General features: G+C 48.1%; 1 protein-coding gene across 4 annotated transcripts; it reads left to right on the top strand.

Moving 5' to 3' along the window:
- The first annotated feature begins 525 nt into the window (after positions 1–525).
- On the top strand, positions 526–27,739 carry arhgap17a (Rho GTPase activating protein 17a). Of its 4 annotated transcripts, XM_036132095.1 has the most exons (23): positions 526–930; positions 1,079–1,271; positions 8,905–8,944; positions 13,343–13,447; positions 13,608–13,640; positions 13,927–14,003; positions 14,840–14,951; positions 15,040–15,116; positions 15,203–15,320; positions 16,675–16,743; positions 16,866–16,947; positions 17,346–17,473; positions 19,542–19,653; positions 20,264–20,345; positions 20,439–20,519; positions 20,594–20,707; positions 20,781–20,872; positions 22,000–22,147; positions 22,375–22,659; positions 23,831–23,958; positions 24,033–24,545; positions 24,655–24,676; positions 26,640–26,751. In XM_036132095.1, the coding sequence occupies exons 2-22, from the start codon at positions 1,219–1,221 to the stop codon at positions 24,657–24,659; spliced, it is 2,454 nt and encodes an 817-aa protein (XP_035987988.1). In that variant the 5' UTR covers positions 526–930; positions 1,079–1,218; the 3' UTR covers positions 24,660–24,676; positions 26,640–26,751. The 4 variants fall into 4 exon arrangements, with proteins under 4 accessions (XP_035987988.1, XP_035987989.1, XP_012721825.2 ...); XM_012866371.3 differs by lacking the exon at positions 24,655–24,676 and having other exon boundaries at positions 527–930; positions 26,640–27,739; XM_036132096.1 differs by lacking the exons at positions 22,375–22,659; positions 24,655–24,676 and having other exon boundaries at positions 26,640–27,739.

Here is a 27,739-nt window from a genome sequence, read left to right on the forward strand (position 1 = left end):
ATGTTAGTTTAGAGTTGCCTTTAAATGTTAATGTTTATTTAAAAGGTTGTAGTTCCATGAAACTTCATTATATTTAGTTTGTAGCTCAACTGCTCTGATACCTTTACCTGCTGCTACTATTCCACTAAATGTGTTTTCCTCTCTCTGTTTTCTAAGTTCTGTTCATGTTCAGCACTTTGAATCATCTTGTTACTGAAACCTGCTACAAATAAACTGGCCTTGCCTTATAGTTATAATGTTTTTACTCTGAGCTTATTGCAACGAGGTTTTTCTCAAATGAAGACTACATTGTGAATGTGCAGATGAATGACAATAAAGTCTAAGTCTGAATAAAGACACCATGACAGAAAACTCAAAGCAGTGTCTCCTTATAATAAAATAAAAAAATCACAGCAAGACAAGGGAAGTCAGTGTTTGGGACTAAAGAGTGTAAACCTCCATCAGAGGAAAACCAGCTGACAGGAGGAAATGTTGGACACTTTTCTCATATGTCCACCCAAAAGTCCAACCTGGGGCCAGCAGGGAGGACATCAGGACGTGTCCTCCAGCATGGAGACCATAAAGGTCTTATGAGAAGGTTTATCTCTGGACAGTGATGGGTATAAATGTCCATCTATGGGCAGCGCCGAGGGTCATTTCCAGGTGTGGGAACCGCCGCCGCAGCCTTGTCCCCCTGCCTGAGGAAATGCCAAGCCTCCCTGCGCCTTAGCCGGTTCCTCCTGCTGGGCTCCAGAAGGAGGAGGTGCTGCCTGCACAAGCCGAGGAGCACCGAGGCCACTTCCTGCGGTGGAACCCAGCCGAAGCCCCCCTCCTCCCGCTCGGATCATCGGGCTCATCGTCGCTAGCGCATCGGCTAACGGTCTGGACGGCGGCCATGGAGAGCCGCTGGAGCCAGTGAACGCGGGCCGCCTCTGACTCCTGGACGCTGACGTACGTAACGATGCCCGAAAGGAGCCGCTGCCTTCGGGCTGAGAGCGGGAACCTTCCCCCGACTTTCTCCTCCGGGAGGAGCGGCTAGCGGCGCCGCTTCTAACGGGCTTTAGCTCCAATGGCTGTCGCTTGTCTCTCCCTGTCATAGCGGCGGCTGGGCGAGGTTCTGGAAGAGGTTCTGGGAGAGGTTCTGGAAGAGGTTCTGGAAGAGGTTCTGGGCCCTTCAGGAGCCACCAAGGCCTGGTGCCGAAGCGCGACGTGGGAAGATCGGCTGGCGGAGCAGCGACCATGAAGAAGCAGTTCAACCGCATGAAGCAGCTCGCTAATCAGACGGTCGGCAGGCAAGTAGCCGCTCTCCTCCCCGCAGCTGGACCGGGACCAGAACCGGGACCAGAACCGGGACCAGGCGCGCTTTCTCTTTGTGTTGGGCAGAACAGTCGCTCAGGTTTATCTTCCAGTTCTTACCGTCCCAACATAAAGTTAGAGAGCAGCTTCTGATGAGTTTTAACCAGGCAGATTCATGGAGATGACCTGACCAAGATGGAGGGATGGTTCACTAAAATGTGTAAAACTGTCCCTGGGTTCTGATGAAGCCCATTTAGGGGACTGGTTTCCTGGAGCTCTGCATCCCAGCATCATCCTCCTGCTGGAAAACTGGGATTTTATCAGAACATTTTTAGACAAGTTTATTAGTAAAGCACATTTCAGTACAATGACAACACAAAGTGCTTTACATGATTAAAACAGAGGAAAATAAAAGCAAGTTGGAATAAAATGTAGAGAAATTGAACAAAATAGAACTTGAGAAAATGGAAAGTAAAAGCACATATTAATGATTTTAAAAACAGTTGGACTACAAAGTTGAACTAATGATGTTTCAGTAAAAAAGTTGAACTAGAACAGTTAAAATCCTAAATAAATGTGTTTTTAACTTTTATTTTGAGGAACTCAGGCTTTCAGCACTTTTCCAGTTTTCTGGGAGTTTGTTCCAGATCAGTGGAGCATAGGAACTAAATGCTGCTTCTCCATGTCTGGTTCTGGTTCTGGTTCTGGTTCTGCAGAGCAGGCTGGAGCCAGAAGACCTGAGTGGTCTGGAGGGTTGATGCCCTGATAACAAGTCTGTGATGTATTTAGGTTCTAATTCAGGGATTTATAGACTAACAGAAGGATTTTAAAGTCTATTCTCTGAGATCCAGGGAGCCATGGAAGGACTTCAGAACCGGGTCCATGTTCTCTACGTTCTTAGTCTTAGTGGAAGGACTTCAGAACTGGGTCCATGTTCTCTATGTTCTTAGTCTTAGTGGAAGGACTTCAGAACCGGGTCCATGTTCTCTACGTTCTTAGTCTTAGTGAGGACTTCAGAACCGGGTCCATGTTCTCTATGTTCTTAGTCTTAGTGAGGACTTCAGAACCGGGTCCATGTTCTCTATGTTCTTAGTCTTAGTGAGGACTTCAGAACCGGGTCCATGTTCTCTATGTTCCTATAACCTTATGGCGTTACTGTTGTTTCTTCCAGCCCTGAAACGATGATCTAGAATGTGAAGTCTGTATCAGTGTTGAAGCTCCAGGACTAGAAGGATGCAGGTTTAGCAGACGAGGACCGTTTCTGCTGTTCAGCCATCGTGCTGCAGTGAGAAGTCAGATCTCCCAGTGGAACCGGGAATAGTAGCAGACTTCATCCATTCTGTCAGAACATGAAGGCGAGGCGCGTCAGAGGAGGTTTTCATCACCGTGTTTGGAGCCACGTCTGTGTTTGGTGGAGAGGTGTAGACATAAACAGGGTTTGGCTCTTCATGCAGACAGGCGGTGCATCCTCAGAGACAATAGGCTGCTCATTATCACTGGAGGCGCTTTGGTCTCTTTTTATCCATCAAACATAAATATGCCTCTGAGCTTTTTCTTTAAGGAACATGTGCAATATCTTGGTGATTTTATTGAATCCTTCAATTGACTTTGAGAACCAGATAAAGGACAAAACATTACTGATTACAATGTAGTTTAACTCATTTAATCTGTTCGTCCATCTATCTATTTAATGCAGTACAGTTCATCACGTCATCTCAAGACTCTTTGCCTATAGAGGTAGCTCAGGGTAACATGAGCCGCTCTGACTAGAAGCTTTGTCACAAAGGAAAGTTTTAAGATTAGTCTTAAAAGTAGACGGGGTGTCTGCCTCACGGACCAAAACTGGGAGTTGGTTCCACAGGAGAGGAGCCTGATAGCTAAAGGATCTGCCTCCCATTCTACTTTTAGAGACTCTAGGAACCACCAGCAGACCTGCAGTCTGAGAGCGAAGTGCTCTGTTAGGAACATACGGGGTAATCAGAGCTCTGATATATGATGGAGTTTGATTATTAAGGGCTTTATACGTTAGAAGGAGAATTTTAAATTCTATTCTTGATTTAACAGGAAGCCAATGAAGGGAAGCTAAAATATCCATCTAGCATCTATGAGGTTAATGGACTAAACCACAGGGGATATCTACAAAATTAAATTATAATGTAAGATGAAGAAACGTTGCTGCTAGTCTGAGGCTACCAGGATGGCGCCTCTGATTTTCTATGTTGAACTCTTTTACCAAAGGTGTAGAGAGAAAAGCAGCTTCCCAAAGTTTCCCAACGTTAAATCAAACACCAGCAGAAGGTGAACATCTGGAATCCTCATAGTTTTTTTTTTTTTACCAGCAGTAAATTACAACAGGAGAGCATAATGCAGAAAACAGACGCATGTTTTCCTGCAGCAGCTCTTTGCTCCTCTGTCAGCATTAGTGGGGTTAACGTCTTTCAGCAAACGCTCCTTCTCAGGCTACATTCAGGGCAAACGGGCTTCATCCATCATGTAGCGATGGCCGCCTGTCTCTCTGCGCAGCGAGAACGGCCCTCCTCGCTGCCCCCTGGGTTCCTGTGATTGTGCGAAGGCAGAACATTGTGTCCAGAGAGCAGCGGCTCGGAGGAAATCTCTCCTCTTTCTTCCACAAACAGGAAGCTGTCTCCCAGAGACGTGTTTTCTAGGGAGAGGGGGGGGGGGACTGGGACGCCTGATGTAAGCAGACATGGAAGTTGACGTGTGTGGAAACAAACGGCCTGTGGTTGAGATCGGCCAACATACGAGGATCGTTTTGATTTCTCCATGTGAGGCTGCTGTGATTTCCTGCGTTTGAACTCTGCTGTGATGGCGGCGGGTTGATGTAGTCGGCTTGTAACGGCTTTACGGCCTAGAAGCACCATCTGCATCACCATCTGCGTGGTAATGAAAGCCAGAAGTCATCTGCAGCGGAGTTTCAGAACGCAGCAGTTTACGGCACGTTTAATGGCCTCTGGCTGTCATGTGGAGGCTGAGGGGACCGGCTGTCTGGGCCTCAGAACCGCCTCAGAACCGTCTCAGAACCACAGTCGGCTTTACGGCTGGAGAGCAAACCTAAGCCTGTGTGGACGCAGCCCCCTGAAGGACTCGCTGAAAGCTCCACATGTGAGGACGGAGACCTGAGAGCTTCTCAGCATCAGCTCAGCGCCTCAGAGTGACCAGACAAACCCATTTCCAGCTCGCTTTAACCGACACTTTCCACTCAGACTGCCAGTTCTCACCGCCAGCAGCTTCCTGCTTTATACACGACTTACTTAGAGAGAAGAAGAGCTGTTTTGGTTTCCTTTTCCCTCTGATAGAAACGATCCAAATGTTGAGAACAGCAGATGTTTCCTCGCTGTCTTTGTGAAAAATAAGCGTTTTATTGGCTCTTCTTCTGCAGGTGATCCTACCTGCCGTCGTTTAGTGTCACCGTTTGGGCCGCAGGATTATAGCCGCGGTCACTAGAAGCTGGGCTTTGATTTCACCGTCCAGGATGAATTTGGCCGTCCAGCCCAATAAGTGCTGATGCTGCATAAGTTGGTCAATGAGTGGCTGGAAAAAGACGAAAATCTTTGCGTGATCTCTAACCTTTGTCTGGTTTTAAAGGAAAAACTCAAGTGTGGATAAGATCTAGAGCCCCAAAACACACAAACGGCTTAAAAAATGAAACTTACCCATAATCCAGTGGGGCTCTGAGGCTTCTGGCCCGCGTAATTTTCAAACATGCAAACCGCCTCAATGCTGCCGTGGAACAAACGGTGAAAAACTGGCTAAAGCAGACCAAACTATGGGATTTCTACGTTTATAAATGATCAGTTCATCGTTGTCGCCGTTTGATCGTTTGTTTTTTCATGTTTTGCCAAAAACTGATGTGGATGTTAATCAAAGTTAGAATAATTATCAGCTAGCAGAGCTGCTTCTAAATGCTAACAGAACAAAGCGAAGCCCACCAATGACCCAAAAACCGCATTTCAGCTCAAACATCCCGTTCTTTTCCTGGTTTAGGTCTTTTAAGACAATAACCTGAAACAGCCCAAATGTGTGCGTCAGTCTGGCCGTAGCGGTACTTTCTGCATCTTTCGTTCTCACACGCCGTCCTCCTGTTTCCGTTATCCGCGTCAAACTTTCAGCACCAGCCAAATTCTTTCTTCGCTTTTAAACTCTGAGTAAAATGCCCAGAATTGCCAAGATAGGAGGGTTACTTCTATTAGACCAAATAAAAAAAGTACAGAAAAAATAGATTTTATTAATGGGTAGATCTCTACAGTTTTCATCAGATCCTGCAGCTGATCAACCCTTCAGAATAATTCGCTGTGATCTCTGCTCCTCATAAAAGCCTTTATGCTCTGACACGTCAGAAAGTCGTCTGCTGGCCATGACGGGGCTCCAGCTGAACACAGACCCCCCCCCCCCCCCCCCCAGGCCTGAGGGGACGGCTGAGATGTCAGGCGGGAGCTGAAAGCTGATGCTGGGCGTTCCCGTGCGTCCCAGCGGACCTGGCTGCTGCTGCAGCAGAATGACGTCCATGATGCAAAGCTTCAGACACTCTGGATGTTCTCTGACACCAGCAGGACGTTTTCCTCGTGACAATTACAGGAAATTATTCACTGCTGGAGAACTTTGACTCATCCGACATAATTTAGTTTGAGATGCCCTGAAATAGTCGCAGTTCTTTGGGAAACTAAGGATCCTGATTGGAAACCAGCTTTCTGAGCTCGTTTTCTCCACTTTCTAAAGCTTTACCATCAAACATCTGGATTAGTTTTAATTGAATGTAACAGTATTGATAGTAAAGAGACACTCATGGTTTCTGTCTCCTTTCCTAACATTATCTCCTACTTGGACTTAATGCTATCTTAGCAGCTCGTATAACCAGTGGAGTTACTCCTGTTATCCTGCTTTGATCCGGGGCCAGGATCATTACCTCCTACCTGAGCTGTTGGCCACAGAGGAGAATCTTTCTCTTCAGCTGCTGATTAGAGGGCAGCAGGCCGTCCACCGTGCCTCAGTATTCACCGCCTGCCTCTGTAGCTGCACCATGGTGCCGCTCAGACCAGGCCAGGCTCAGAGTCTCTAGCTCAGCATGGCGGCGCGCTTTCTGCAGAAGGTGCTGCTCCGCTGAGGCGTGACGTGTCGGCCATCTTTTCTCTGCATCAGCTGACGTCTCTGAGCGTTTCACAGCGTTGCATCCGAATGTTTATGGAGGGGATTTTGTTCCAGTATCGTTGCAAACATGTTTTGTAAATTTGAAGATGTAAAATGAAATCCACAATTTAAACTTTGAAAAACCTTTTTGTTAAGTTTTTCAGAGTAACTTTGCTGTTTTTCTATGATTTTATTTAAAAAATAATTGTTTTCAGATTTAATTTTTTTTTATTTTTTTCACATTTCTCTTTTTCAGATATAGTTTTTTTTTAAAATTGCATTCTCTTCATTTCTCAGTGTTGACCCTCATTGACCAGTAGAAACGCTTCTTGGCTCCTCACGCCTCAAACCTGAAGAGAATGCAGTTTGTAAAACTATCAGGAAAATTTTAAAAATGAAATATGAAACTTTTTCTAATTGATTTATTTTTTAATAAAATCATAGAAAAACAGCAAAGTTACTCTAAAAACCTTTTTTAACTATTTACAAAACGTGTTCTTTGCAACAATGTTGGAACAAAATTTCTTCCATAAATGAGTTAGATTAGTGAGAAGAGCCTGAGATGGGTCACCGTTAGCATCGCAGTTAGCATCGACGTTAGCATCGCCTAAAATAAACATTGCATATGATGCATGTTTATTTTAGGCCTCTTTACTACCACCCTTAATTAAAATCTGGTTCAACTAACTGGTTTCAGAAGTTAAGCTGATTTAGTCAGACTGCAGCGGTTCTGGTTCTGGCCTCAGAGGTTCTTCAGGGAACAACCAGCATGAACACCCAGGAACCCAGCAGACGGGTCAGGGAGGAGGTTCTGGTCCAGTTTACAGCATGTCAGGTTCTACAGAACCTCCCAGAGTTCTGATCATCATGTGGACCTGGAGAAAGGATGGACCACCTGCAGACCTACCAGGACATGGACGTCCACCTGGACTGACAGGCTGGACCAGGAGAGCATTGATCAGAGAAGCAGGAGGACCATGGTGGCTCTGGAGGAGCTGCAGAGATCCACAGCTCAGGAGGGAGGAAGAAGAAAGACGTTAGTCGCGTTTGTGTAAAACGTTGCTCTGGTCTGATGACGGCGAGTTTCTCGTTGTGGCGGTGAAGTAATTCTGCTCATCGACATGAACACAATGTCCCCACGTTGAAACACGGTGGCGGCAGCATCATGCTGTGGAAACGCTCTTCTTCCAGGAAGCTGCTCAGAGCTGAAGGGGAACTGGATGAGCATGACGACGAGGCTCACTGCTCAACACCTTCTGTCCATTCCTGGCATGTTTCCGTCTGTTTTCAGGGAGCTTGCAGCTGCGGATTAATCCCACGCTAATCAGTGGTGCTGGTGCAGATCAGAGCAGTGGAAGGGGTATGAATACTTTAGACCATAGAACTGAAGTTGTTTGGCTGAGTTCCAGAGAGGAACAGAAACATTTGTTCTGAACTGAGGCGCTCTGGTTTAGATGAACTGGACCTTGTAGTCTGCAGCAGAACGTTGGTTACATGCTGGGCTTTAGTCACCCCCCCACAGCTATCTGAAAGTCTCATTTCTGTGGTTAATAAGAGCCTAGCTGCTCCTGAGCGTAGCTGTGCCTCCCTCTCATCTCTAAGCTGCAGCTCATTGCTGGGCACGTTCTGCAGCTTCCTCCTAAAACACACGGCGTCTCTTTCCCTCGCCGTCTCCAGCCATGAAGGCTCCTCTATCAGCCTCTCTGCTGCTCTGTGTCTGTATTGTAATTGGAAGCAGCTGTGAGGGGTTACTGCAGTTCATGGAGGCCGGGCCGGCTGCATGCAGAGCTGCAGCACCAGCATGCAGGCAGGCAACCGTCTCCATGTCTCCAGGATTAAAGTGGGAGGTTTGCACAGCGGTTAGCTGCAGGGATACGGCCCAGCTTCCTGTAGAGAAGGGCTAGAAACTCAAGTGTTTCTTTAGGGAAACCTCCTTTTCTAATTTAGGCATTCATTAAAACACATTCCTGTTGGTATGCTCATTCAGTTTAACCACTATTGCATCAAATGTTAGAAGTATGAGACTTGGCTCATGGCGCACTAACAGCTGCCTGTCAGAGGTCTGCAGCACGGACTGCAGTGTTGATGAGCAGCTGAGAGGAGCCCGGCTTTCCCAGCCCGCTGCTTTTAACTGGATCTAATCTGTCTGACCTCTTCAAGTTCAGCCGTTAGTTTACTATTAATAGGTTCAGGCACGGCTGTTTGGCCGCTGTGTGCACAACACCGAGAGCGTGAGTAGCTGCTGCTTACTGCACCCACAGCCTGTTGAATATGGAAACAGCATCTGTGCTCTTTTCTCTGAAAATATCCCTTTCATTTCTTCCTTTTAAGCTTTTATAAGTGATGAGAAAAATGCTCCCAGACCCTTGAGGACGTTGTTGGTGTTTTCCAGCTGGCTGTCAGCCATGCAGCAGGTTCAGTTAATGCCATTAATCATTTCTGCTGCCGCTGATCTGAATCCTCTTCGTCTTGTTTGCCCCACAGAGCAGAGAAGACAGAAGTCCTCAGTGATGACCTCCTGCAGGTAAATCATTAATCACACATTAATCACACTCCTGGCCTCCTGGCCTCTGAACGCCGCCGTCTCTGCACTTCCTCTTTAGGCTCCCTTTCTGCTCTTTACTGATGGGAGTTTAGAAGATGAGAGAGAGGATACCTCTGTAGAGCCTTTCCTCCTTTATTAATTAGTTTTTCTGTATTAACATTTGTTAACCACCTGTATCTTACACTTTGTTGCTTTGCCACTTTAAATAAGGAGTCATGTCCTAACAAGGTTCCTCTTCGTCTCTGTTTTACCTCAAAGCGTTTTATTTCTCATGTTCTCTTTATAGATGACTATATTTTTATGAAACCTTTCCTTATCTGGACAAAAGCAACCTGAAAACCCTCGTTTCCTAATGTTTTCATCGGGTTAATTAACTGTTGCATTGTCCCAGATTGGAGCCGTGGTGGAGGAGCTCCGTCTGTCTGTCTGTTTTACTGGGGGGGGGGGGGGGGGGGGTAACTCCAGCACTGAGCGATCTGCAGCTGTGCCAGCATTACCACGCCGTCCTCTGATCAACAGACATAAACCAAGATAGTGTCCATTATTTGTGTGACCCCCCCTGTCTGAGGACTAGCTGGACCTTTCAGAACCTCGGTTCTGCTGACTACAGAGAAATCAGCCGGATGGAAGCTCAAAGATCCCAGCGTTGGACAGACCGTTGTCTGCAAAGACGTTCCACTGATCAGGAAGTCATTGTGATCTAAACACACACCTGTGTTTGCATTATCCCTTATTCTAATATCGGTGCTGGGCACTCCCAGCAGGACCTGCTGTGGTGCAGACGGACCGTTGAACAGAAGCAACTAGGAGGAATGTTTTCACTGAAGGAAGGATTTTAATGTCATGATTCCTCATATTCAATTGTGCTGATTATAAGCAAATCAGTCTAAAGCAGTTAGAAAACGTTAGATAGTATAATGATGATGATGATGATAATTAATAATGAATATCTTATTGGACTGAAAGTGGATCAGGCCTTCAGGTACACTAAGTAGCACATAACCGTTTTAGTTAATCACTCTTTATAAAGCGTTAGACACGTTACCGGTATCCGTTAAATTAAATCAATTAATCCAGAATGAACGGGGGTTCCTCAAGGATCACATCCTGAGCCCTGGCTGTTTCCATCCATGCAACAGGAGCCATCAGACCTCCTCGATGCTGCAGGGAGCATCCCTCCCCCACTTGTTGCTGCACGCTACTACAGTTTCTGGCTTTTAGCAAATATCTCTGCTCATGAACAACAGATGATGACGGTGTAGAAATGAGGCCTGATCATCATCAGTGGTATTAATGTTACGCTGCTTTAAAACGATGAGCGGCGTGTCTGTCGGCTCTGCAGCTTTTACCAAAGCAGAACCAGATCAGCAGCTGTTGCTCTGTAGGAGCAGAATAACAAGCCTGTTTGGTAGAAAACTGTTTCTGCATTTAGCTGCTAGTTTTATTTATTAATATCTGTATAAAAACAGTTAGCATTGCTGTAATAATCAATGTTTCATTACTTTAGGTCCCGTATGAATATTTGCTGCTTTTCCATTTTAGATCAGAGCCGGTATGTTTAGTGCATTTTTGGTTTTAGGTTTTATGAACATGGTGAACTCTGATAATTTTCCCCGGGTTGTCACACACATCCTGATTCTGGGCCTGGACTCGTTCCAAACAGATAAAAGCAGCTAAAGGGTTCTGCTCACAGCTTTGTAGGTTCTAGAGGTTCTAGAACCTACAATCCTGCAGCTGATTGGTGCTGGTTGGTGCTGTTGAAGGTTTCTGACCCCCACCCAGTTATTCCTGCCTCCACCTCCCCGTCCCTGCGGCGTCGCACCAACTGTCTGCATATCTGATGTAAAGAAGTAAAGAAGTAAAGACGTTTATCTTTGTCATTTCTGCTCACTTGTTCTTATTTAACAGTGGAGAGACCAAACGTACATTTATTACCACTAAAATAGTTCTTTGCTGATTCTCTCTGTGGTTTTTCCACTTCATGGTAATAAAAAGACCTTCTGATGTTATATTGGACCATTTAACATGTGAGGTGGGTTTAAACAGCAGGACAGGCCGGCCCATGCTACAAGCAAACTTTGCTACTATCTATGGCCCCATACGTGAATTCCCATTGGACAGGTATAGTTTAAAGGTAATTTTATGGAGGATCTCCGACCCATCAGCTGTAGATCAGGATCAGAGATTCCTCCTTTGATTGGCTCTAAACAGCAGCAGGTAAATGCCTCTATTACATCCATCCTTTACCTTTACCTGCTGTCTTCAGCGGTGATTGGACGAGAGGCGGGGTCCGACACAAAGACGCACAGAACAACCATAAACACTCACCTAACTGCACTTTATTAATCTCACAGTGATGTTCTGGACTATGGAGTCACTGAGGAGAAGCAGAGGGAGAGGAAGCAAAGTCTAGTCAGAAAGACCCGGTCAGCATTTGAAGGTCAGACCTTCTTGCTGCAGGGCGACATGTTTCCTTAGCCGCTCGTTATCTTCAGCCAGAGCTAGGGTCTCCCATCCATCCCTGGTTAGGAGCGACTCAGCCAGGCTGGGCACAGCGTAATCTGACCCGACGCTGACGTTACGCTGGAGGTAGAGGATGGAGCCTCGTCTGAGACGAAGGTTTCCAGCAGCGTGTTGCTCCTAGTCCAACTTGTAATTGTTCTGTCTCGTTAACTCGTGTCCAGAGACGTAGAGGAATGTGATTCTGTGAAGATGATCAGTCATGTGAGGTAGATGCTGCGTCAGGACTTTCTCCATCTGCCTTTCTGGAGCCTAAATAACCACAAGCCACGTAAAAACCTTTTAGTGAAGTTAAGGAAGTTGTTTGAACATCAACCTTTTCTAACGCGATACTTTAAAATGCTTTTAAGGCGCTGATGGAAACGCTGCTGCTGACTTAATGCATCAAACAGCAGCATGTTGGTGAAGGTTCATGAAATGTTTCCTCTCTAAAACTTTATCAAAGCACCTGATGCACGTTTTGCTCCTCCTGGTCTCCTCACACCACCACAGTCTCCAGAAACACCTCCTGCCACGCCTGGAGGCTAAATCCCTCTGATGCAGCGACCAATAACAAGCGTTTCATTTTTCTCTCCTTTGTGACACACTGAGCCTGATGCTGTCGGCTCAGTTTACATCCAGACGTCTTTTAAATGTTTTAAACGTTTTAGGTGAGAATAAAGCAGCTGCTGGGATTCCCTGTCCTCTGACTAACCTCATCACGCAGCGTGAGGAAGAACACGCCCTGCCGCTTTGGCTCAGCGTTACTCTCTGCGTGTCTGAGCCGTTTATCGTCACAATGAGAGGAAGAGGAATACGGCCATATCTCCCCCCCCCCCACTGGATCTCAGAACCGCCTGAACGGGTCGGTGGATCCTATGCTGCCATGTGTGTCTGCGGGGCTGCAGAGGTTCCAGCTGTTCTGGGAATGCAGGGCCGGCGTGGGGGTCAGGAATGACTTACGCCGCGGGAACAGAACCGAGGAGGGGGGGGGGGGGGCAGTGAGCTGAAATTCCTGACTTCAGACTGTTTTTGGACACAATTGTCTGGTGTTCAGTTGATCCTCCCTCACCATTCCTCCTCATCCAGTTTTCTCAGGACGCCCTCTGGACTTTGGTGTTCCCGTTTATATTTAGAGGCCGTTTGGTCCAGTTAGCATGTTAGCCGTTAGCGACTGTAACACCCCCCCCCCCCCCCCTCCTCTGGCCGGACCTCTGTTCATCAGATGGTGAGCGACGCCCTGGCAGGACGGAGACGGCCATTTATTGAGCCGGAACTAGAACCTGGTGCCGGTCCAGCCTGGGAACACTTCTTTACTATTCTTTGTAGTTTAGCACAGACGGACGTTCTTCTTCTGTGGTTTTGTGATAAGTGCATGTCAGAGCGGTTCTGTTCTGAATGAAGGTGCATAGAAACGCACATTATGATCAGATTGATTGTGTGCCTGTATAAAGGGTATAATCAGATTATTTAATCTGAATCCACTTTAATCCGATGGTGGAATGTCGTGCATGTAAACGTGGCTACAGGCCTCAGTGTCTCTGGTCCTGCAAGCTGTTTGCTCTCCGCTGTGTAAAACATGATGGAGCTGGAAGATGCTGGATACCTTGGTCTCCTCCACCTCCGCTCTGAGGGTTTAGGTCAGGCCAGCAGCTCTGCCCTCAGCCTCTTTAGCAAGGCTAATGCATGCAGGTTATATACCCGTCAAAAGGATTCACCCCATGTATCATTATAATATGACTTAATTACATCCCACTGATGTAAAATCCCTACAAAATGTGCTGAAGCTCCAGGTTTAACGAGGGAAAGGTGAATATTTAACACTTGGTGAAGCTCCTTTGTCTCCTGAAGCGTCTCTGTGGCTCGTCTCGTTGGCAGATTGAGCGACGCATGGAGTTGGTGCGTGTCGTCTCCCACAACACGCACAAAAAGATGGCGTCGTGCCTGCAGGGACACATCGGCGCAGAGGCAGAGAAGAGACACGTAAGTTATCTGGCAGCAGCTTTATTTATTATTTAGTTCAGAGCGCCCGGCACCCTGCCGTGTTTTCTAGATGATATCAGCTGCCACAGCTCTAACGATGATGTAAAGCTGCTCCATGATGTCTGTTCTCTTTGTTTTCTGACCCTCCACCTCCCAACAGTCTGTGCCACGCCTCTATACAGGAAACGGTCAGGTAAAAAGCCTTTCTCAGCGCCTCGCTCCATTTCCTCTCAGCGTCTGCTTACCATGCATGACACTCTGGGCTTTGGGAAGCTCTGGATCAAAACGTGGACCTCCTGAATCCTCTCCATCATTTGACTGACTGTCTTCATCATGGCACATCTCAAAGCTCATTGGCCACCTTGTTTCCTCCTCTGCTGCTCTGCTCAGCTGTCCAGTAGAAGCTCTGGGAGATTTCCTCACCGTTTATGTCCTGATGTGAGTAGTTTCTGATGGCTGCCTCTGTTCTCTCACCGCAGAAGAAGCTTCCTCTCACTGCGCTGTCCCAGGCGATGGTGGAAGGAGGAAACCAGCTGGGAGAAGACTCTCTGATCGGGTGAGTTGGTGAGGGAGGGGCCGCCGTCCGTCCGTCGCGTCTCTTCTGCTGCAGACGGAGTCTCCAGGTTCAAACGTCTGCCAGCTGGGGTGTCGGGTCGGGGCTTTCAGCATATTTAGACTTTCAGGAGCTCCAGTGTGTCTGGAGAAGGAAGAGGGAGTACGATGTGCCTCAGTTCCCCCCCCTGTCCTGTGCGCAGTGTGATCATAAGCCATACCTGCCTCATTTCCACAGCGCCAGCTTAAACGCCGTCGGCTAAAACCTTTGTCTCCATTCTTATTAGTTCTGGTTTCCTTTGGAAACTCGACTCTAATGAGCACATTTTGTCATTTTTTTCAATCGATTAACAAAATGAGTGAAAAGTAGCCAGAGCAGCAGGTGACTCTGACCTAACGGCGTGGATTTATAGTTCATCATTTTCATTTTAAATGTGATGTTTCTCCTGACAGAATCGTCCATCTGGCTCTAGACTGGGGCAGTTTATAGCCACTTATTTAGCCATTTCCTGTTATAATGGTCAGCCTCCTTCTGCCTTAACGGGTGGTGGTGTTATCTTGTCTTTCCCGTGTTGAAGAGTGGCTAAAAATGGCCTCATCTTGTATTTACTGCCTAAGCAAACAGGAAATGATGGACAGCTGCCTAAAGCTTCACTCTAGAAAGAAAGGATCCAGGTGATGTAGGACCGGTGAATAAATGCCACCTGGGGTTCTGTAAAGGCACATTAATAACCAGGTTGTCTGAGATCAGAGCTTCTGATTGGACTCGGTGGAGGAACCAGTAACACAGACTGTAGCGCTGATGTTTTTCTCCGTCTGGTGTGTTGCTGCTGCTCACAGGAAGATGATGGAGGTGTGCGGAGAGGTGGAGAACCGTCTGGCCACGGAGCTGATGCAGCACGAGCTGCAGATGGAGAAGGAGGTTCTGGACCCACTCAGCCAGCTCGCAGAGGTCCGACTCGTTAAGAGCGTCGTTAAATACGGAGGCGCTGGATAAAAGCAGGCGCTGGCTAAGCCGTGTTTCTGTTTGGTCGTCGCAGGTCGAGATCCCCAACATCCTGAAGCAAAGGAAGCAGCTGGCCAAGCTGGTACTGGACTACGATTCTGCCAGAGCGAGGTTTGTCTGGTTCTGTGCAGAGAGCCTCATTCTGCTCCAAACGCACCATAAAGTCTAGATTTCACCTGTTGCACCTGTGGATCCAGGTGGTTGCAGGCAACCAAGTCGATAATCTCAGGAACAAACACTCAAGCACTGACGGCCAAGGCGGACCTGCTGAAGGAGGAGGTGGATGAAGCCATGAACAAAGTGGAGCTCTGCAAGGTAGCCCGTCCAGACCCGCTGATTTTAACCTGTAATATTACAGAGTTATTATTATTATTATTATTATTATTATTATTATTATTATTATTATTATTATTATTATTATTATTATTACTTACTGTCAACTTCTCATCTGAGGGCTCCAGCCCTGAGGAAGCTTCCTAATGATGCAGGTTACCTTTTAAAGCTTTCTGGCATTACTAAATAATCTCCTCTGGAAGCTGAAGGACTTCTCTAGCCTCCAGGATCTGTTGGCGACACAAACTAGAAATCCTGCCGGCTGTTGCAGATTTTCCCAGAACTAAAGCAGAACCCTGACGGGCAGAAAGGACTGAGCTCTGTTTGGTCTGAGGCATCAGGAAGTTTAGCGTCTGAACGGTCAATGACGCCGTGTTTATAGATGCTCCACTTTATTCACAGCTTTTAAACTGTTTTTACGTTTTGGAAACGAACGCAGAATAGCAGAAAATTGTGAAGTGAATGAAAACGTTAAATGTTTCTGAACCTTTGGTTAGAAACTGTTTATTTTCCGTAGAGCGGCTTCTCCCTGCTGGTCCTCCATTATTTATCACCAGTGGTCGTCCCCACAGCTGCTCTCTGATTGGCCATCAGGGGAGAAGTCTGAGAAATCCCTGTAAAACAGGCTGTAAAAGTTTTGAGTTTAATGACCTTTGCAGTAAGGCCGCTATCATCTAGGATGAGGCGATTTGTTCACGATACACAGATCAGCTTGATTTGACTCCAATATCCATATTTCTTACTTTCATATTAATGCTCAAAGTCATTCAATCACCAAAACCAGCCAACTATTATATTTATTGAACACTGATATATTAACAGAAACATAAAGTGCATTTGGTTCAAAGCATTTATCACAGAAACCAAAAATGTGCCAAACTTCTGATTTTAAATGGTAAATACACTGAACTTATATATATATATATATATATATATATATATATATATATATATATATATATATATATATATATATATATATATATATATATATATATATATATATATATATATATATATATATATATATATATATATATATATATATATATATATATAGCACTTACTGTCAACTCAAATGTTGGCTGTTCTGCAAATTCGTCTCACTTCCTCGCTGTGAACCGTAACGGCTGTAATAACGCCCCCTAGTGGTTGGGAGGTATATTGATATTTAAAGCCAAAATATCGATATTAAATCATTTTTAAAAACATGGATATTAATCTTTGTATGGATGTTTATGCACAGCCCTACTTTACAAGGCTCTCTTAATTGGAATTAGGCATTTTTCTGGTATGGTATGTTTAGATTAATGATGGTGACTTCTGTCTTCACCAGGACCAGCTCGCTGCAGATATGTACAGCTTTTTCTCTAAGGAAGGCGACTATGCCCACTACTTCATAACGGTGAGTGCTGTGGGTGGGCGTGGCCAAAATGATTGTGCAGCAGCTCATGTGGGAACATTTGCAGCTGTCTGTCCTTCATGCTGCTGTTATTCTGCGTGGCCCACTCATGGCTCTGTCTGCAGCTCCTGGAGGCCCAGGCTGATTACCACAGGAAGTCTCTGGCTGTGCTGGAGAGCGTGCTGCCCACCATCCAGGCTCAGCAAGGTAGAGCAAACGCTGCAGCTGCTCTTATTTAACAGCCTGAATCCTCCACTTTGAGCTCCTAAAATAGACAGAAACATTTTTATATCCTCGTTCAGAACATAATGGCTGATTGTCTCTGTCTTTGTGCTGTTTTCTCTGCACCGAACACATGTGGTCCTAACCAGACCCAGCATGAAGCCATGACTCAAAAACTCCACGCACACTTAAACCTCGGCTTTACTCACATTAAACCCACCTGGTTTTCCAGCACCCCCCCCCCCCCGCTCATTCTTTGCACTAAGGTCCAAACATGGAGCTAATCTGGCTGCGGCTGAAGGGCGAGCCTGCTACCCAGACGCCTGCTGCAGATCTACAGGTGGACAGAAATGATCTGCTGCTGCTCTCATGTTTCTGCTCAGACTCCTGGATGGAAAAACCCGCCTTTGGAACGGCGCTGGATGATCACCTGAAGAGGAGCGGGAGAGAGATCGCTCTGCCCATGGAGGCCTGCGTCATGATGCTGCTGGAGACCGGCATGAAGGAAGAGGTGAGGGAGGACCGGGCCTGCTCTTCTCTGGCCTCCTCTGTGGTTTCAGAAAAGCTGAACTTGTGAACAGAAAGGCTCCAAACTTTAGTCAGAGCTGCTGCTGGTTTGGCTGCAGCTTTTATCCGGTTCAGCGTTCTGCTCAGAATATGGACCAACAACTAACACTGCCTCTATAAGTAGTGCTGCACACAGAAACCAGGCCTGGATGCTGTAGCTGAGGGAAAACGCTGACGTTTTACAGCCTCTGTGAGGCGTTTCAATCACAGTCAGAGGAAGAGCAGAGATGCCAGCGGCGGCTCTTTGACTTGCAGAGTCATCCAGCCAATAATCAGCTGCTTTTTAATTAAATAAAAAGCATCTGCCAGCAGCTACGTCTACACAGACAAAGGTAATCATCGGATTAAAAGAGCGTCACGTAAACAAGGTGATGGAATTAAACTCAATCAGAGTGAAACTATAATCTGAATGAGGCGTTGGTTTATGCCGGATGATAATCTGATCTATTTGCATATAAACTCTGGTTATTCAGAATGTGCACCTGACGTAAACGTGACGTATTTCTGCTTTAACTGGCAAAAACACGTCGGGAAGCGAAACCATCGGAGCTTCTGATGCAACCTTTCTGCTTTTAAAAGCTAAAAATGTTGCTTAATTTCAGCCGTAATTAGAAGCTGGTGTCAGTCCTGTCTGGGCGCTACGAGGACAAATGAACTTATAATAATCCGCTTTGCTATTTTTGTTCTTCAGCAAAGATGGAAGTTCTTCTTCTGTGGTTTTCTAGGGGAATGTGATAACTGCACATGTCAGAGTGGTTCTATGCTGAATAAAGCCAGATGCATAGAAACGCACGTCCTGATCAGATTAATTGATCCGTTTCTATGGGTAAACGATCTGATTATTTAATCTGAATACATCTTAATCTGACGGTGGAAGTGTGTGCAGGTAAACACAGCTGTAGACTCAGCCAGATGTGGAGACCCAAAGGGATAAATATATAAAATATATAGATTTACAGCGTTTTGTTTTCCTCCCAGTTCAGCAGAAACAGTCGGTTTTGCAGGTCCAGCAGCAGCTCTCGCCTGATACCCCCCCCCCCCCCCCTACTTTCTCATGATAAGATCAAACTGAACAGAGGAGCTTTTTCATCAGAACAATGAAGGAAACACTGTCCTGTTCAGCGCTGGCTCTGCTTTCAGCAGATCTGGACATGATCTACAGGCAGACTGGAGAGTTAAACATGGCTGCAAACGTTTTATAAAGATTAAAAATAAATAAAAAGAACAGATGGTTTGTTGAATCTTCATTGAAAATAATATAATTCAGATTAGATTAGCCTGCTTCAGGTTTCTAAATGCAGATGTTTGCTACTAAATTGGTTATTTCAGTCAGCTGCTGCTGCTTCCTGCTGATCTTCAGTAAATCTCCTGTTTTAGACGCATTAAAGCAGTTTTATAAACTCTGACCCGTTTCTTCTTTAAAGGTGAAATACATGCCAGCAGACCTATAAGTTCTCCCCCGGCTCTCTGCTGTAACTGGACCTCCTTTGTGTTCCTGATCAGAACCTCTGACGTAGAAAACGTCCTAACGCGACCCATTAGCAGCTCCATGGAGCAGCGCTAAGCGGCAGCAGAGATGCTGACGGGTTAAAAAGCAGCTGGAAATGTTTTCAGCCTCACACTAAAGACTAAAGTCAATGAAAAGGAGGCAGACGTGACGCTGGAGCCGAGGATTAATGTCTGCGACGTCTCCTCTCTGTCAGATGCTCCCGTCAGTAAATCACATCCCTTTGTGTTGTGTCTCACAGACAGAAAGTGAAGCGGGGGGGGGGGGACCGCTGTATTTGTTGCCTTCCTGTGTCCCGGCCTATCGCTCTCTGTCTTTATGACGGCAGCACAGAGCCGCTCTGTGTGAAGGCTGCAGGCTGTTTGTTGTCCTGATGCTTCATTATGAGCAGCTGCAGCTCACAGCACAGGTCCAGACTTTATCTGTTCACAAAGTCAATGTTGGTCTGTCTGCACATGGATCTATGCTTCTGCTCATTTTCTCTGTCTCTCTCTGTGTGTGTTAGGGTCTATTCAGGATCGCAGCTGGGGCGTCCAAGCTGAAGAAGCTGAAGGCAGCCCTGGACTGCTCCACGTCACAGCTGGAGGAGTTCTACTCAGACCCCCACGCCGTCGCTGGTACGTCCCACACTGACCACACAACGCTGAGCTTCAGCTCACCGCACCGCCGGGTTTAAATAGTCACAGCTTTGGACGTTTTCATCTTTATTCAACCAAAAACATCACAATGTGAAGCAGAGTCAGGTTAGAAAACGGTGGAAATGTAACTCTGGCCTACAAACAGCTAATTCTGCACATTGACCTGAGATAGTATCCCTACGCTGAGACACGGTGGAGGCAGCATCATGCTGGGGGACGATGGATGGAGCTGAAGCAGGACCATCCTGCAGGAGAACCTGAAACTGAGGTTCTCCTTCCAGCAGGAGAACCAGCCTGAACCTGCAGCCTGAGATGTTATGGGTTAGAACGGCCTAGTCAAAGCCCAGAGCTGAATACAACTGTTAATCTGTTATTGTCATCTGATCTGACTGGGTTTTTTTGGGGGGGGGACTACAATAAATTCAGATTCACTAACTACAGTGAAAAGTGGTTCTAAAGTTTATTATCTCCTATTTTAATGTTGGTTACAGGAAAATGAGGAAAACGTGAACCTATATTCATATTTCTGTGCAGACCTCATCCAGAGTTTAAAGGTTTTAACTAAAATCAAACATTTCTTGTGCTCCAGGAGCTCTGAAGTCTTACCTGCGGGAGCTGCCTGAGCCTCTCATGACCTTCCAGCTTTATGAAGACTGGATCCAGGCCTCCAGGCAAGCCTCAGCTCAGCCCACATCCTCACCTTTGCTACGCTGACACATGGTTTCAGGAAGCCTGGCTAACTTTTCCCTTTCCTCCCGCCGCAGCGTGCCGGACCCAGACAAACGTCTGCAGGCGCTCTGGCTCGTCTGTGATCAGCTACCAAAGAGCAACAGGAACAACCTGAGGTCGGTGGCCTCCTCCTCTGCGTTGCCTCCTGGTTCTCAGCCGTCTCTCACCTCTGCATGTCGTCTCCACGCAGGTATCTGGTGAAGTTCTTGGCCAGACTGGCTCAGGACAGCGAGGTCAACAAAATGACGCCGAGCAACATCTCCATCGTGCTGGGACCCAACCTGCTGTGGGCCAAGACGGAGGGGTGAGGCTCCTGTTGGCGTCTGAGCCGGCTTGCTGCTGCGCTGCAACGTGTCTGATCCTGCTTTGTGTTTCAGGACTCTGGCTGAGATGGCTGCAGCTACTTCTGTTCACGTGGTGGCCATCATAGAGCCCATCATCCAGCATGCCGACTGGTTCTTTCCTGAGGGTGGGTTCTGCTGCCAGAGAGCAGCTGGTTCCACCATCAGGGCCGTTTAGAAGCTCCTGCGCAGTGGTGGAGAAAGTACTCATACAATGTACTTAAGTAAAAGTACAAATACACAGACAAAAATGTACTCAAGTAAAAGTCAAAGTACCACATTATTATTTTACTTAAGTAAAAGTAAGAAAGTACAAGCTTTTAAAACTACTTAAGTATTAAAAGTAAAAGTACTTGCCAACCATAGTACCTAACGGCTTTTATAATGTCATTAAGTGTACCTATCGTATTTAGTTTTAATAAATCAGTAATGTACCATTTTAATGAGCAATGCTGCAGATAAAGCATGTTTTTATTGTGTTGACCCCCTGTGACAGTTTAGATTTAGATATTTTATTCTATGCATCAGAATTCCAGGGATCGATAGCGTTTAGCAACTTAACTTACCTCAATATGTTCTTTCAAATTTGATGGTGAATTTTTGAAAGATAGAATTTCATGCTTTCGGGGAAGGCAAAGGCGGCATTGGAATCTCCAGGAAGCGTTTTTTGACCCAGTTATTTGAAAGAAATCTTTTAAATAAGGCCATGGGTGGGGCAGGTCTTCTGGAGGATGACTATCCTTGGACTCCATTCTGGGAGTTAATGATTCTGCAGGTCCTGCGTACTGTGCTGCTCTTCTTGAGGGAGGGCCTAATGGTTATTTCCCGCTTTGGATTGGTTCAGCGGACTGATTCTGCTCTCGCCATTGGATACTTTCAAACTAACGAACAAATCAAAAAACCGAAATGCGTCTTGGATGTAAGGAGTAACGAAACGCTGCATAGAAATGTAGTGAAGTAGAAAGTACAGATACTTACTGTTAAATGTAGTGGAGTAAAAGTAGAAAGTATCCATTATTAAATCTACTTAAGTAAAGTACAGATACACGGAAATTGTACTTAAGTACAGTAACGAAGTACTTGTACTTACCAGTAACGAAGTACTTGTACTTCGTTACTGGTAAGTACAAGTACTTCGTTACTTCCCACCACTGCTCCTGCACCACCATCTGCTGGGAAATGTTTTCTACATGGAGCTGACACGCCGCTCAGACATGATTTGACCAGAAGCCGTTTCTCTCCGTTTATTCTACAGAGGTGGAGTTTAATGTCTCCGGCATGTTTGTGATGCCCACGCCGGCCTCCAACCTCAGCAGTCAGCTGGACTACGACTGCAGCAGCGTGGAGAGGAAGAGGCCCGGCAGCATGGTGGGACCGGAGAACGACGCGCCACGCAAAGACAAGTAACCGCCCAGTCGCCTCCTTCCTGCAGACTTTTTCTTCTTCTGCTTCCTCTAATCAAATCAGTTTGCTTTCATTTCTTCCTCCTAAATTGTTAGAGACGACCAGATTAATGGAATAATGAGATCCACTGCTTTTAACTCCTGGGACTGTGGGTTTGGTGATCCTGGGCTAAATCTCTGGTGTTTTCTGTCTCTTCTTCACGCCCCCCCCCTGCTGCCGCCTGTAGCACCTCTAACAAGCACTCGGACCACGCCCTCCGTAGAGGCAGTAACACCTTAGGTAGAAAACAGCACACCTCACCTGCCTTCCAGCCTCCTTTACCCCCCGTGGAGGCCCAGATGTTGGCACCCGGGGCCGGCCAGGCCCCTCAGGCGCTGGCTGAAGCCCCGCCTCAGCCTCAGCCCTGGGCGGGGGGTTCAGGGCCGGACGCCGGCCAGCATAGCTTGGTTCAGGGTCTGGCTGCTCTGGCAGCGGCTCAGCAGCTTCTAGCCCAGCACACAGAGGAGCTCAGGTAAGCCGTGCTGCCTGCATGTCTGCTGCTGCCTGCTTCTAGACAGACCTGCATGCCGTTATCCCCTCAGATGAACATCTGGAGATCTTTGAGGTCCACTTTGGTATTAATGAGGTTAAAACTTCTGCCGTTTTGTTGGGATCTTCTGGGACAGACCAACACAAAATGGGGAAGGAGGAGGAAAAAGATTCATGGTTTAAAATGTGGAACAAATAAAAATGTGACGAGAGTCTCTTTCCATCTCTGCGTCAGAACTTTGGTCTTTCCTCCACCAGCGTCTACAGATTAACTTCTGTGGAAAACATCAGTCTTCAAGCTACAGATGCTTGGTTGAGTTCAGGTCTGGGCTTTGACTAGGCCATCCTAACCCATGAATCTGCTCTGATCAGAACCATCCTGTCATCTCTCAGGCTGGTTCTGCTGCTGGAAGCTGGACCTCAGCCTCAGCCTCAGGTCTCCTGCTGGCTTCTTCTGGTGTTTAGCTCCACCTGCTGTCTCTGTGGTGGTGACGGTGAATTCAGATCAATCGTTTCATTTTGTACCCACACACTTAGCAAAGTTCTGGTTCTGGTGTCATTCCACCAGAGAACCTTCTCACATCTCTGCAGAAAGCATCAAGTGATCCCACCTGAGCGGTGGACGTCTCCAGCTCCCCCAGAAGTAACCAGTCCCGTTTCTCTGCGGCACATTTCAGCAGCGAGGCGGTTCTGAGCGCTTTACATCATAAACGCGTCAGTCCCTGGTTCTGGTTCTGGTTCTGCAGAAAAGCCCAGAACCAGAAGACCTGAGTAGAAAACGTAGAAGATGAAGGGAATCCTTTCTTTGTGTCGGTTTATTTCAGAAGATCCCCATAAAGACGGTGAAGTTTGTGTTTGTAAGCTAAAAATGTTAGCGGAGTGGTTCTGTTGGGTCGCATTGGACCCGCTGGGTGTTTCTCACCAAAAGCCCGGTTCTGCTGCAACAGAGCAGACTTGACTCGGCCCACAGAACGAGTTCAACAATGGCGTCAGTCATTCACCTCAATCAGAGCAGAACCTGGCAGCTCCTGGTCGACCCGCCCGACCGGACCCGGCCTCCCAGTCGGCACCTGTTGATCCGGGTTTTGGTTCTGCTGCTGGTTAGAAGAATGAATCTAGATGAGATGTTGAGATGTTTGTTTCTTCTGAATCAGCCCGAAGCTGCGGGACCCGTCTGCGGCGCCGACGCCTGTGCCCCAGAGGAACGGTTCTGGAGGAGGCGGGTCGTCTGGAGCGTCCGGCGCCGGCTCCATGGGGCCCAGCCCCCACATGATGCGTCGAGGTGAGAGTTTGAATCCCAGCATCTGGTCAGGAAATGGTGCGGCGTGTCGTCAGCGTGTCTTTGTGTCCTGTCAGGTACCAAGAAGCAGGCTCCTGCACCTCCCAAACCATCCAACCCCCCTCCCTGCCACCCCCCCAACCCCTCTGGTTCTGGTTCCACCCAGTCCCTCAGCCCCCCGTCCAGACCCCCCTCCAGCCACTCCCCCACTTCCCCCACCTCTCCCACCCCGTGTGCCACGCCCCGCCGCAGCTCCAACAACCAGCCTCCCATCCACGCCCCCAACCATCCGCCCCCGGAGCCCCCGACCCATCCCAGCCCCCCGGCGCCGCCCGCCTGCGGGGACCGGCCCTCCTCTGAGCCCTCGCCCCCAGGCACCCCCACCCCTCCGGACTCCCCTCCGCCTCCTGCCTCCGCCGGCCAGGACGCCGCCGCTCCTCCGACCCATTCTCCCTTCCAGTCCGGATCTCTTCCGCGGCCGCGGCCCGTCCCCAAACCTCGGAACCGGCCCAACATCCCGCCGCCGCCGCAGCCCGGCGCTCTGAGCGGCGAGCCCAACGGGGTCTGTGGCGCCGCCTACAAGCTGACGGGTGGGTATCTGCTGTGACCCGGTGTGACACGTTAACGGCTCGGTACTGGGGGGTGGGGGGGGGGGGTGTGTGCGGGTTCTAACGCTGTTGCCTTGTGATGCCTCCGCAGGTTAGAGCAGCACTGCTTAGAGGTTTGTAGAAAGCTGACGTTTGTTCTGGTTCCTCCTGGTTCCTCCTGGTTCCTCCTGGTTCCTCCTGCACTTCCTCTTGTCCTCCATCGGTCACCTCTGTGGTTCTTTTGTCTCCCGGCTCGGTCCAAACGCCTCGTCTGCTCGTCAGAATCAGACGAGGCGTTACAGCTGCCGTCTTCTAGCCTTCAGCCTAACGAGCAGCAGACGTTCTGATCAGAACCGCCACCAGAACCGGGTCATTTAAAGCTCTGGAACAGGCAGAACCCGACCTTCAACAAGGCCGCGTTCTGCTTCCTTACCGGCCGTCAGGCTGGACCCGCTCATTAATCACTTCTTCATCTTCATCTTCATCAGCGCTGCTTCAGGGTTCCTGAATATTATTCACCGTTCCATTTCCTACAGAGCGTCCTTCCTCCCTTGTCACCTTTTCTTTCTTTAGTCCTTCCTCCTTTGCTCCCATCCTTCCTCCCTCCTTTTTTCTTCCTTCCTTCCTTACTTACTTACTTACTTACTTACTTACTTACTTACTTCCTGACTTCCTTCCTCCTTTTACTTCCTTCCTCTTTTTACTTCCTTCCTCTTTTATCTTCCTTCCTTATCTTCCTCTTTCCTTCCTCCCTCACTGACTTTCTTATTTCCTTCCTCCCTTACTCCCTCCCTTACTTTCCTTCTTACCTCCCTTTGTTTCCTTCTTTCCTTCCTCCCTCACTGCCTTCCTTCCTTCCTTCCATCCTTCCTCCCATCCTTCCCTCCTTTTCTTCCTTCTTACCTCCCTTTCTTTACTCCCTCCCTCCCTTGCTGCCTTCCTTCCTTCTTTCCTTCCTTCCTTCCTTCCTTACTCCCTCCCTTCCTTCCTCCCTCCCTTCCTTCCTCCCTCCCTCCCTTCCTTCCTCCCTCCCTCCCTGCCTTACTCCCTCCCTTGCTGCCTTCCTCCTTCCCTTGCTGCCTTCCTTCCTTCCTCCCTCACTGCCTTCCTTACTTCTTTCCTCCCTCCCTTCCTCCCTCACTGCCTTCCTTCCTTCCTTCCTTCCTCACTGCCTTTCTTCTTTTCCTTCCTTCCTTCCTTCCTTCCTTCCTTCCTTCCTCCCTCACTGCCTTCCTTACTTCTTTCCTCCCTCCCTTCCTCCCTCCCTTCCTCCCTCACTGCCTTCCTCCCTCACTGCCTTCCTCCCTCACTGCCTTTCTTCTTTTCCTTCCTTCCTTCCTTCCTTCCTTCCTTCCTTCCTTCCTTCCTCACTGCCTTTCTTCTTTTCCTTCCTCCCTCCCTCCCTCCCTCCCTGAAGTCTCGTCTGATCAGAACTTCCTGACAACCAATAAAATCAGCGCAGTCATGTGAGCGTCCTGATTGGCTGTCCTAATTAAATCTCTTAAATCAGATTTAGCAGACAGGAAGTACTCGTGACTTTAGTCTGCAGCCGTCAGATGATGCATCACAGCATCCGTCCTCTGAAACCAACATCATCTGAACGTAACAAACTTTTTATTCAGGCAAACTTTTCTTTTCTGACCCGCTTTCACTGCTCCTGCGGGAGAACACCGCCCCCTGCTGCTGGCATCACAGAACTGCACCGCAGCAGGAAGAAGCTCCAGGCTGGTTCTGGTTCTGCTCCATCATCTCTGACCTGCTTCCCCCAGCATGATGCTGCCTCCACCGTGTCTCACTGTGGGGGTGATGCGTTCAGGGCCGCGTTTCCACCTCACTCAGCGTTCTCCACACAGACTGCATGTGTTCTCACCTTCCTGCACATCATCTCCTCCACGGCCTGTAGTGACCCTGATCATTAATGATTTAGGAATAAACCCGGCTGGACACGTTGTTGGGAGTAAAGGGTCTGCCATCACGTTTAAGCCCCCCCCCCCCCCCCCCCCCCCCACATTTATTAATGTAATAAAATGCTTTGACCTTTCTGTCTGTTAGGGAACATGAAGCGTCCTCACTCTGCTCTCCTGTGTTCTGCTTTAGACCCGGCGACGTCTCTGAGGGGCCCCGCTCGGGTTTTGGCCCCTGAGCTCGCTGTAGACCAGCAGCCAGGGACGGCTGCCTCTTCCTCCTCCTCCTCTTCCTCCTGCCTGCTCCTCCACAGAGACTGTGACCTGGACACTGAGAGCACGGCTCTGTGAGGACACCTGATCCGCCACACCTCCAGCTCTGCATCAGAACCCAGGATGTCACACTGCCCCCTGCTGGCTGCTGCCGCCCAGCGTCTTAAAGCCAAAGTTTCTGCTCTGACGTGACGTTGCCAGGTTGTTCTGTAGATTCCTTCTGAATCATCTGGAGACGATCATCAGCACGCAGCGCCGCGTTAGTTTTCTACAAAAATGGCCTTAGAACAAGAAGCGGGACGAGGGGAAGCAGGTGACTGCTGGTTTTCAGTCATCGCGCTCCTCTTCTTCCTCGTCTTTGTATTTATTTCCCGTCTGACCGTCCAATCATGCCTTATGGGTTCCTCTCAGAACCTCCTTCAGTACCTACTGGAGCTCCTCACAGCCTTGGAGGCCCGGCGCTTTGATCCGCTTTAAGGTCCATGTTCTGGTTCTCAGAGCAGAAGCTGCCGGGTCCCCCCCCCCCCCCCCCCCCCCCCCCCCAGCCTGGATGCAGCAGTCAGTATTGTAGCCCTCATGTTTCTGCCGCTTGCATCAGATGAATGTAGAGAAAGGTCTGGTTCTGTCCAGGACCGTCGGGTTCTGTCCAGGACCGTCATCCTGAGCAGGAAGATGCAGCAGCAGCTGATTTTGCACAGATTTAACCAGATGGTTCTGGAGACCCGGTTTCTGGACCTTCCCTCTGAGCTGAGCCGGCACGCTGCCCGGAGCTCAGTAATGATGCGGGGTTAGGTTCTGCCGGGTCAGAACTTTTTTTAAAGAAGTTGCTTTGCTGCGTTGTGTGTGTTTGCGGGCCTTGGTTTGTTTGGGCTCAGACAGAACCCAGAGTTCTGCTGAGGGAACGGAACCGTACCTCGCTGCCTTACGCCTGATTTTCTGTTGCTGATGAGCTGAAATCTGGGAAATAATCCTGTAATATGAACGCTTCCCAAAGAAAATAAAGTATATGAAGATTAAAAA

This window comes from Fundulus heteroclitus, unplaced genomic scaffold, assembly GCF_011125445.2.
Source record: "Fundulus heteroclitus isolate FHET01 unplaced genomic scaffold, MU-UCD_Fhet_4.1 scaffold_47, whole genome shotgun sequence".
Taxonomy (NCBI): Eukaryota; Metazoa; Chordata; class Actinopteri; order Cyprinodontiformes; family Fundulidae; genus Fundulus; species Fundulus heteroclitus.